The sequence below is a fragment of the Lontra canadensis genome, unplaced genomic scaffold (genome assembly GCF_010015895.1).
Source record: "Lontra canadensis isolate GAN:19392208 unplaced genomic scaffold, GSC_riverotter_1.0 scaffold1, whole genome shotgun sequence".
NCBI classification, from domain to species: domain Eukaryota; kingdom Metazoa; phylum Chordata; class Mammalia; order Carnivora; family Mustelidae; genus Lontra; species Lontra canadensis.
In genome coordinates, this window is record NW_022630995.1 from 10,499,549 (window position 1) to 10,511,813 (window position 12,265).

The 12,265-nt window shown below is 39.0% G+C and overlaps 1 protein-coding gene across 2 annotated transcripts in view; it reads right to left on the minus strand.

Annotated features, from left to right (window-relative positions):
• Nucleotides 1–12,265, minus strand: part of SLC4A4 (solute carrier family 4 member 4) — a 266,399-nt gene that overhangs the window by 142,403 nt on the left and 111,731 nt on the right. For both annotated transcript variants that reach the window (XM_032843239.1, XM_032843305.1), the window contains exon 6: nucleotides 2,633–2,640. In XM_032843239.1, the coding sequence (XP_032699130.1) occupies nucleotides 2,633–2,640 (8 nt within the window). The remainder of the gene's footprint in view (nucleotides 1–2,632; nucleotides 2,641–12,265) is intronic.

Below are 12,265 nucleotides of genomic sequence, written 5' to 3' on the forward strand. Positions count from 1 at the left end.
AAAAAAAAGGACCTGAATAAAAACAATGACAGGAAGATCAGAAAGGAGTCAGAGGCATGCAACATTACAAAGGTAACATCTAACAGATTTAGTGGTTCACTGAGGATAGAAGGGAAGAGAGAGTGCATAATCAAAGATGATTCTAAGGTTCCAAGTCTGAAAGAAGGGAGAAAAGATGGTAAGGGACAGGAAGGTCAGGAAAGGGGACAGATTTGGTGATCAGAATAAAAGTTCAATTATGAACATATTCCACATATCACCATATTGCCAGGCACAAGTCTGAATGCTCACAAATCGCAAACTCTCCTTGGTGGGGAAAAAAATGTATTTTATAATTCCAGCACATTGTCAAAATTTTTCCAAATCTGTGCCTCTTGAAATCTCTTCCAAGTCCCCAGTACTCTGAAATGTAACAGAATTTCTAAGTTTTTATTCTTTCTCCACTCTAATTCTATTTATGGACTTCTAGAGTCAGCATACACTCCAGATCACTGTAAATACAATACTAGATATCAATGAAAAAACCAATGAGATTTCTTTCATAAACTCAGACAAATAGTAACTAACTCTCACGGTTTTGTTTTGTTTTGTTTTGTTTTGTTTTGTTTTGTTTTAAAGTGGTTAGAACTGTCTCTATTTGAAGAATGTTGTAACTCATTCTTGGATACCACCTAAGTTTTCTCAATGTCTTATGTTAACTAAAAAGTCTGACGGTCGATGTCAGGTTGCTGAAAGATTTTATTTCTCACAGTCTTTTGAAAAGTTACAGTAAGGGAATTTTGAAAGCTGTACTTAAGTTTCCTTCTGCTTTTTAAAAGGCCAAAAACATATGTGAGAGTGACACAATAAATGACCCAAATAAGATTCCCAGTCAAGAACAGACCCTTATCTAAAACCCGCTAAAGAAAGAAACAGAGGATGGAAGGTGAAATGTTTGGAATCAAGATACAAACGCTCTAAATTTACAAGTTGCCTGAGGAAAGCTGTGATGTGGTCATTATTCTGCACCTGAAAGATGGGTTTAGAAGGATCCAACATAGTAAGGTGAGAAAGTGATAACAAAGCAGAAATCTAAAAGAGTCTTGACCCATGATAAATCCTCTAAAAATCTCCTCGTGAACTCTATGTCCAAAGATGGCTACGGCCTGCATGCCAGGGACAGAAATGTGCACATGTGCCCCTGTAAATCCCCTCACCTTTTTCCGTGAATGCTTTCCTATTAGCTCCCCGGCTGCAAGCTCAAAACCTGAGGCATGCTGGATCCTTCCTCTTCCTCCCCTAACATTCGATCAGTTGCCAAGTCCTACAGATGCCATCCCTAACATTTCTTGCATGATCCCTCCTTCCCATTCCCACAGTCACAATCTGAGCCCAGATCCTCACTTTCTCCATCTGGTCTACTGCGATCCCTTCCCGACTCTCTCCCGACCTCAAGTGCTTCCCATTCTATTCCACTCAAATGACCGCTGGCAGATTAATTTCCTTAACACGCAGCTCTGACCAATCTACCTCCGTGCTAAAAAAACTGCTCACAGACCTTCCACAAAATGGATTTTGCCATCAAATTTTTTTGTCATCTTAACACCCACATGTTCTGTCCTCCTGCCCTCTCTGCTAATTAAATGTGTCCACTTCCTCACCTCACAAAAACCCTTCTTTTTGCTTTCTCGACAACCTTGCTTTCCTGCTTCTCTCTCACCCTAGCACCGCCTTTCAGTGTCTCATCCTGCTTTTCCTACAACCTCCATTTGTGGATATACAACCCAACCTCTAAGGTTCAGTGAGGTGATCACACAGAAAACCTGCTGGTGGTTGCTGGAGGTGGGGTTGGGCTGCGGGTGAGCAAAATGAGTGAAGGAGGTAAAAAAGTTCAAACTTCCAGTTTTAAAATAGATAAGTCAAAAATAAAAGAAGTAAGTCAGGGGATGTCAAGGACAGGGTAACGACTATAGTTAGTAATACTACATTGCATATTTGAAAGTTGCTAAGAGAGGTTCTTAAAAGTTCTCATCACAAGAAAAAGAATGTTTAACTATGTGTGCTGACAGCTGTTAACTAGACTTCCTGCGGTGATCTTTCTGCAACGTATACATATATTGAATCATTATATTGTGCACCTGAAACTAATAGAATGTTATATGTCAATTATACCTTCGTTTTAAAAAAAGAAAATGAAATTCTATCTCCTCTAAGAAAAAAATTGTTCCTGATTCTCTTTCTATGCTCTGCTATCCAGTTTTCTCTGATAAGCATTCCCAGAGAGTATAGTGTTTGCATCTGTGTTATACACTATAGATAAACAGGTCTGTCTTTGCAATCTTCTGGGGGTACTTATCATTGCCTCTCTCAAATCATTGCTACCTGTGAATTTCCCTCATCATCTTCCCTCCAACTGGACTGTGGAACTGGAAGAGTAAGGGCTCAGTGAACATCTGTTGACCTGAGTTTGTTAAAGTGAACTCTCTGGCTTCACCACTTTCCTAAAGAACTTTCTAAGAAATCTCTAGAGCCCAAGAAAATTATAATTTTTATTCAGTCAGTAAACTTTCTAACAGATGAAAGACTTCAAATTGCTTAATTCCAAAAATGCCCCAAAAGAAATTTTTAAAGTTTCTTTTAAAAAAGCAAAAACAGGGGTGCCTGGGTGGCTCAGTGGGTTAAAGCCTCTGCATTCGACTCAGGTCATGGTCTCAGGGTCCTGGGATCGAGCCCCACATTGGGCTCTCTGCTCAGCAGGGAGCCTGTTTCACCCCCCCTCTCTCTTCCTGCCTCTCTGCCTGCCTGTGATCTCTGTCAAATAAATAAATAAAATCTTAAAAAAAAAAAAAGCAAAAACAGTCCCAGTTACAATTTAATTCTTTAAATTCTAATATTTGCCCTGTCACCTGGTCGTAGGTTGACACTAGAATCTATAGTTAGGCCACTGTGGTTTCATTAAAAAAGAAAAACCAGTAAGATCTAATACTAATAATTAAGGATAGCGATAACATCAAATCCTGGGTAAGAACCTACAAAACAAAACACTGAACATGACCAGGAGGTCCTTGCCTTGTAGACTTACAAACCAGACAGGCAGACATAACACACAGCAAAGGGAAGGGAAAGACAGAGGAAGACAGAGGCCGAAAAGTGTCAAAGATGGCAGGAGAAAAACATCAACAACCCTGAACCTCATTTTCTTCTTTAAAGTTGAGACCTAAGAGTCTGAAGCAGCTGCTCCTGATTGCCAATAACTGCAAAGGGACACACGTTGTTTTTGAGGGGCTCAGAAGAGACTGGTTGGTCGGTGTGACACTGAATTTAAAGACAAGCGTGCACAGTGAAGGGCCACTCTGGATCTTTCAAGATAGAGTAACAGGCTCTAGCAATGGCAAAGCATTTAGGTGGGGATTAATGTGTCTGGAAAAGGAGAGGTGAAAGCTTCTCTTTGGTTCTCAGTAGCCCGGGCTGGTTTCAGACCTGCCAGTAAGATCTCTAAGAGGAAATCATTTTTGGTTTTGTGCCAACTTCTAATTCAATACCTTGGCAGAAATTTGAAGTGGATAAGAGCTGTAAACTCGTATCTGCCTCAGGTGACAAGTAAGATAAGAAGCACACAATGTAAAAATGATGAGAGCTGACTCCCCAAAAGCAAACTTAAATGTAGCTTTCTAAAAAAAGGTAGTTACTTCAAGGTACACAAAGCCTGAAAATATCTTGCTAAGAAAACTGCAAAATTCGATTAATGGAACTTGTTCAGAAACCTGTTCTTTAACCGATATTTTTGATAGTGTTTGTGAAAAAATAATTCCACGTTAACTATTACAACAAACTAATAACCAAATTTATCGGATCTGGATGACTAGAAATACGGGTGAACAGTTTTTGCAGACATACAATATTTACTTCTGGTTCATAGTTTACTATGGCCAAGATGGGCCCCAGTGCAAACTGGGCTATTGGCTGCGTTAAGTGACATGATGGGGTATGAAGCATTGATCAGTGCTCACTGAACAACTCCCATGTTCCAAGTACCTACACTACGTTGGAGGAGACACAAAGGCAGGACTTACACCCCCTGCCCTAAAGGAGTTTTTTTTAACATAGTTGAAATGAAAAATACAAATAAAGAAACACCAGAGGCCCACATGAAACAAAACACTGCAAATCTTCTAATTGTGAGACACAGATAACAGGAGCCGTGGAATTTTAAGATCTTCTGTGTCTGTGAGAACGACTTTACAAAGGAGATGAACTTCATTCGGATCCTACTATATAGTTTTGGATAGGCATGCTTGAAAAGACATTCCCAAAAGGCAGAGGAATCAACTAAGGCATGGAAGTAAAACTGACCGTGACACAAGCCAGAAGAAAAAGGACAAGCTGATTGGGCCACAGGTTCATACTGATAAGACATGAAGATGGAAATCAGATAGGTAGGTAGAACCAGCAGGGTTTAATACCACTTTGCACATCTTTGTTATTTATTATGGATCTTCCCCAACCTACAAGAGGGTTATATCCTGATAAACCTATCATAAATGAAAAATATGGTAAGTCAAAGTGCACTTAATAACCTCAAACTACTGAACCTCATGCTTAGCCTGCCCTGCCTTAAATGTGCTTAGAACACTTACATTAGCCTACAGTTGGATGAAATCATTTAGCACAAAGCCTCTTTTTAATAAAATGGTGAATATAATTTATTATACATTGTACTAGAAGTAAAAAAAAAAAATGGTTTATGGATCCAGAATGGTCACAAGGTTGGGTTGGTGGTTTACCTCGTGATTGCATGGATGGGCTGGGTCCTTGCCACTAACTGGCATCATGAAAGCATATTGTGCCGCCTATCATCAGCCAGGGAAAAGATCAAAATTCAAAGTACAGTTTCTACTAAGTGTTTATTACTTTCACACCACCATAAAGTAGAAAAATGATACGTGGAACCATCGTAAGTTGCAGAACATCTATAGGTGTATACTAAATTAATTGAATTGATGTGGTAGGTAACAGGGAGCTCCGGGCAGGTGACTGAGATTACAAATCAAAGCTGTTTATCTAAGGAGAGAATATAGCATATAAATAGGAAGTAAGAAGAATCCTCTCTCATGACTAAAATGTGTTTTCGTAAAAGGATTGGCCCAGGATGTGGTCTAAGGTTCATTTCCAACTGGTTGACGTATTTTCATCATTGACAAACTGAAGATTTTGGTCAATTTCCTTGATGATTTATCCACAACAATATTTCAATGTCTAGATGCCTGATGTGGTTTCAGAGGACAAAAATGACTACAATTTCTTGAGCAATTCCTGTAAGCAATTTGCTAATAATAGTAATAATGTTGGATTTATCGAGTGCTATGAAATAAACACTTCATGTATTTCTAATTTAATTCTCACAACAGTCCTCTGTTGCTAAGATTAACCCAATTTTACAGTTGAGAAACCTAAATTTATAGTAGGGAAGTAATTTGCCCAAAGTCAGGAAGCCAGCAAGGATTCAAACCCAATTCTGCCTGACTCCAAACCCCAATGACTAAACTTCTATACCTGAATTTATGTTTTCCCAAGAGGCATCACCAAAAAAAAAAAAAAATTCATCAGAAGGAATGAATGCATAATACTTGCAGAGACAATCATGTAAGTGTGAGAGCATCAACAGTGGAATCAGTGCATCTTTTTGGCAATGTAACCATGTGAATTTCCTATACTTCAAGTTCAGTGAGATATTACTCATGAAACTACCATATGAGAAAGTTCAACACTTGTCCTAGACACTTGGAATCCATGTGATTTGGGCAAGTTACTTTACCTCTCTAAGGCCCATGTGTTCATCTGTAAAATACGAATAACAATGGGCACTTCACAGGATTGTTCAGAAAATTAAATGTTGTCACACAAAAACTTAGCTTAGGGTTTATTACTGAAAAGTGGTTTAAGTTAATGTTTGCAACTTTTATTATTATTATTCAAGAAAAAAACATTCCAGCTTCTTAGACCTAATATGTGGCAGAAATCATTACAAAGTTACAAGTTCGATAAGGGTCCCTTCACCCTATTATTCTATCACCAAACTCCTACCTCTCCTTTAATGTTTAGCCCTAAAATCATCTCCTCCGAAGCCTCTTCTGCCATCACAACTCCCAGGCCAAGCAGATGTTCCCATAATCTCAAGTGTGTGTATGTGATTTTTAGTCATTTCACTTAGCATTTTACACAATTTTACCCATTGTGTTCTGCCTCCTTCATTAGAAAGGCAGTCTCTCCTGAGGAGAGGGACTCATTTCCTTATCTCCGCTGCCTAGCGCAGTGCCTGGCACTGTAAAGTGCAGCACATACATTTGTATCTCTATGGGACACAGAAATTATTAAAAGAGTTTCCAAAAACACCAAATTTGCTCCAAGAAAAGCCCTGGAAATATGTAGTGCAACAAACACTATTCTAAGATGAACTAAAAACTTCCCCCATTAGGTCATATGAATAAGACATCTCGTCTTCCCAGGAAAATGAAGTTTTCTCATGCTAAATGAGTAAAAGTACAAATCAATGGGTTTATTATAAGAAAGGTGATAAGAAAGAGTTAAAAACCTAATGATGTCACTATGGATGGGCTTTTTGACAAGTAAAAGAAATTTATATCACGAATAATCAAATTTGGAAAAAGTCCACGTAGCATGTTCTTTCTCTTTGGGTTTTAGGTATAATAAATCCTGTCTCTTAACAACCTCTTTATTTAAAAAAAAAAAAAAAAAATGAAGATTCTATCTTATATCCATGGCGCCTACTGCCTTTCTTACCCATAAAGGGAATTTGGATTTTTTTTTTCTTAGTCCATTAACCCAGTAAGTACTTCCTCCAACCCAGCACTTGAATGTTTTTGATCAGAGATCTCATCCCAAGTGATCCTCCTCACAATCCTCTGAAAAAGGAGGGCCCAACATCATGATTCCCCATCCCATCAGGAAACCAAGGCTCCCAGCAGCATTGCATGAATGAAGCACCACCTGTGCCAGGCCTCACCCTGAGTCTGGAACTCTTTCCACTATCTTCATGGCACTCAGCTTGAATTCAAAATGGCAGCTCACCCAGAGAATACATTATTACTGTATTCTCTGGCGGTAGAAGGAATAAATCAGTAATTATATGAATCTGTAATGCTTATCCTTTCAGACATTCTTGACCTCCACTCAGTAACGGTGAGCCCAACCTTCACGCCCTCCCACTCCCCACCGTCACCACCATCCTTGCCCTCCCCAGCCATGGACTTACTTAGCCATCCCACGCTGGGAGTGCGCCGCACTCGGGGGTCATCATCCAAGGTGCGGGTTGCTAGGCAGGGCACTGAGTTCTCAAGCGGGCTGCGGGCTTTAGTGTCAGAAGCAGAAGACAGGAGGAGGAGGACACATATGCAGCCACAGCAAGGATGAGGATGGAAGCATTAATTTAGAAGAAAAAATACTAAAGCAAATCACACAAGCGAGTTAAAGAAGAACAGTGACATATTACATCGACACAAATACCCCCTCCCAAGACCCTTAGATGGAACAAATCCCAACACAGAATGAAAAGGCTTTGAAAAAAGTACATTCAACCATTATAGTTCCCCAAGTACCAGGGAATGATCTGCCCTGCAGTTCTAACAGACAGAACATGGACTGTATCCAGAAGAAAGATCTACATAACGAACACTCATCTTAAGACGTAAGATCAAGACTGTTAATAATTTTGCACCATGCAAGCACACACAGAGGGAAGCTACACACAGTTTTGTGAAGCACAGGGGGCAGGGGATTATGTTAGTAAGGTCTTTCTTATGATCTACCCTACAGACCCTTCCATGGATCTTGTACAGGAATGCAGAAAGCAACAGTTCATACTTCTACTTCTGAAATATTTTCCTTGGTGAGTATCGAACTGGTTTTCAATTTCCGTTGCCTCTGTTTTTCAGCCCTTCAGAAATATGAGACTGGGATATAGATAAATCAACACCTTAATATGAACCAATTCAGAAATGCATGTTAGTCCTCAATTTCTGGTGTCCTTTAATACTTATTTTACTATAATTTTAATATTCAGTGCACCCATGCCAAATCTTAGACCAAATCAAACAGATTAATGATGCAAGCTAAATGCATAGTTTGGTTCCTCTAGATATTTTTCATCAACTGGAGAGCATCATAAACTTCTGCCTCAAGATAATTTCATTTGGGCTTCATGTCATCTATTCTGCTGTTCTCATCAAATACCTCAGTCCAAGGCTACTAAGAAATAGGCAGCATAATTGTCCTTCAAGGAACAGTAAGATAGGAAATATCTAACCATCAGACTACATCCAATTTGATTTAAGAGAGTTTTAATATGACAGTCAGTAAATAATCAAGGCAACCAAGCATGTCCAACCAAAAGCAAAGATTAGATCATCATTTCACACAATTCTGCAAATAACAGGGCAGATAGAGTCTTTAAGGTTACTGGTGACTTGGGAGGTCAAGTTTTGAATGGACTCATTTACAAATTAATGTAAGTTTATGACCAAATTTGGGCATCCTGCACATTATAAAATCTAGAAACATTTTTGTCAATTTATCTGTCTGTGTTAAAAGCTGTAAATAAAGCCAGGACTTGCGAGCAGGCCATCTGTGCCAGCACCTGTTCGAGGCAAATCTGATGTCTTCTCTTTGCAATCTGAATTTTTAATTGTTTCCCATAACTGAACTTCTTTGCAAGTTTTTATTGCACTAAGAAAAATGAAAAAAAGGGAAATGAATCAGTTGAGATTTTTCCAAAATTGCTTTTGTCAAGAAGGAGGCACTTAGAAACACGTAATATCACGCTGACCAAGTCTCACCTCCTATTCCTTTTGACAACTGAGTGATCTGCTTCAAGAGCCAATATTCCAGCCAACTTAGCTAAAGGAAATGAGAGGTGGGGGACAACTCCAGCTATTTATCTAGGCCTGAGTGAGGACTGACTGAAAGTTCAGGTCAAAGAAAACTGGCAGGGGTTGCGAGGGCAAAGTAAGCCCACAAGAACATGAACATCCTTCAGCTTCTGAGCAGAGTGAAGCTACCCTGGTACCAGGGCTTGCCCCTCAAGTGAGTACTAACTTCCCCAACAGCTCCTCTCTCCTCAACGGCTCCCAAGATGTCAGTGTGTTGTCTGTGGGGAGCTAAAGCTGGAAACTCCTTTTTGCATACGCGTAGCCTCCACTGACGCTGAACAGCACCATCAAGGGGGCAGTGGAAGAGCCTGGCACACAGCAGCAAAGAACCTGGCTCCAAAGACAGGCATGAAAAATGAAACTGCCCATAGAGACTTGGCACCTGTGTTTTAGCAAAGCTGATTGGAGCCATCTGGCTGCTTACTCTCATGAAAACTGGGAGGCTCACAGCATCCATTACTTATGTTGGCAAATTCCAACATTTTGATTTGTTGGACCCTCTGTGTACTTCTGTGCAGGAAGAGATGCAAACTCTGTAACCCTTTCATGTTGCGTTCTTTTCTCTTCACAAATTTACTTCAAAGATAGAATTTTGAAAAGTCGTTCCCAAAGCTGGAACAGAACTTTCTATAATTATACCACGGTAATGACATATTATGTACGCCTTTTCCAGATAATGGTTTCATTGTACCTCTTCTACACTTAAGCTTCAAAATAAACAACTTAGCTTTGCTATTATCTTACATGTTCTCTTCTAAATCATTTTTGCTTAACTCCAGGCATAAACAAGGTAGAAATTGGCTTATATTATTGTGACTTGATGAGGAAAGATCGAAAGATCTATAGCTTTAAAGATTTCAGAGTAATGGTTTCCAATATCTACACTGTAGAAAAAGGTGTGGTGGTGAGAATTTTTTTAATGATTCATGTTACCCTTGAGATCAAGTTTGCCAAAACCATCAATCCTAATCAGTTCAAGTGAGGGTATCCCTACTTAAATCAGGCAAAAAAAAAAAAAACAACTCTCCAGCAAAATGCGTTAACAATCCCATTAAGAAAAAAATAAATTTTACTCATGTTAAAGTTTTAGCACTCTTTTAGGATTGCAATGTTCTATGTTCAAATAGTCATCCTGAAACTAATATTAAACTGTATGTTAACTAACTAGAATTTGAATAATTTTTTAAAAGGAGTCATTGAGCGTGTATTATGCGTTCCACAATTACTTAATCAAAAAGTTTAACCCAAGAATATAGCTGCATTTCACCTGTGTACACATGAAATGTTGCCTAGAAATCTCCATTTAGAGAGCCAATAAAGACAACCAATTGCCACAGCTGGAGCGTATTCCTGCCTAGACATAGACTGACTTCTAGATCCCTTCAACATCACATTATTACACAAAAAGACCTGGGCTACTGATGTGTGGGAAATAAATTATGGTTACGGGCGCTCATTGCCCTTTGTAGTTTAATCAGCACACTGTTATTAAACATGCTAGGTTCCTCCATATTTTTAAGCTTGGGCAAATTGTATTACATTTCTGAGCTCAGGCTTTTCCTATGCAAATAGAAATAATGATATATACATTAGACTTGATCTTAGCCAAAAGGCCAAGAAGCAATGATGATGTATACAGTAGAAACATCATGGAGGACAATGCCCGGTGCATAATGAGGGTTCAATTAACAGGAGATACTATTGTTGCTGCTGCCACTACTATCGCTGATGGAATGGAATGACGTTTCCTTTGCTCAGCATCCTAGAGTTGGGAAACATCAAAGACAGAAATGCTGGCCTAATTCAATTCAACTTTAAATTCAAAATGTGATTTTTAAGCTATTGGGTTCATAAACCTCAACATATCTCCTTTTTGACCTTTGTGATTTGTGCCGAAGCTAGGCTTGAGTGGATGCAGCTTGCTCAATTATTCTTGGCAGACATTAATTTTATTCCCTCTTCTTTCTTTTGGGAAGACAAGGTAAGGAGTTCACGGTGCTCACATCTCCTCATCAACCTTCCCTCCTTTTTCACATTTTCCACTCCTTCCCTTTCCTCTTCTGTCTGTCTTTTATAAAGAAGAGGACAGGATGTGGTCCCAGATCTACACCTACTCTCCTAACTGCTCTTAGAGAAAGATGAGGCTGGGGAAAACAAGACTTCGCAAAGGCATCTCCATCAAGGATCTCTGAGACGACAACTACCCCGTGGTGGCAGCAGCAAAAGGCCCTCTGAGTACATCGCTTTTCCCTATGTGGTAGGGTATGACACAGAGAACCATTCCATTCCTTTACTCCATCAGAGACCCTGGCTGTGGACCAGAGACTAATAAAATTCAAAAATATGTTTATTTCATGGTAACATCCTATTATACATATATTATTTATTAATAGCTAACAACTGTCCTTGCCCAGACATATTGCTCAATCTTCATACGCTAATTGCAAATATTAGGAAGCCCACAAGTGACACCTCATTATGTACTATTTGGCATCTCTAAAATCGATAATGAAAGCAATACTCCTTGAAAAATAAAACTCCAAGAATGTTTTCATTTATGGAGTAGTAGGAGGGGGCGGAAATGAGGCATAAAGAATAACAGAGTACAAAATAATGGTGGTGAATTGAGTCTGTCCTTGGTTTTAAATGTAAAAGGCATTAAATCTGTTCCTTTAAGTATTTCTGAATAGCCATTCCTTACAGTGGTATCTCACATTATGATTCCTAAGAACTTTTCACAAAAAGATCTCATCTACTCCTGGTTGTATGAAAAGGATAAGACACTACTACCTTTATTTACAGATTTAAAGAATAAGGCCCAAAGATATTATGTAAATTGCTCAAAATAGCACTACTAGTAAGTATTCATCCAGGACTAGTATGAAGACTTTAGAAAAGATGGCTCATGTCTCCAAGAAGATTATAAAGTGGGACTTTTATGTCAAAAACGAAATACTCACTGGTATTATATCTCTTAAGCCTGACTCTTCATTGCCATAAACAGCAGAACGGACTAACGAATACTTGGGTGAAAAGGACTCCTGGAAAAAAATGTGTTATTGTTTATTTAAAGATCTGAACATATAAATCTGGAAGATCAGTTACTTGCCTAGGGAAGAGAAAAGAAATGAGTGGTATCTGATACATGAAGTAGAAATACTACTATTATTAAGTTACTCTTATGAAGGTATATTGAGGTACTTTTCTAGAAACTTTCCATGGATTGGTTCATTTAAACTGAGGCTGAGAAGAGCTTGATCATTCGCTGGGTTCTGGCCAGGACATTCATCTGTGCTGTGCAAATGAACGCAGAATTAGAGCCCTGAACAAAACAGATGGAT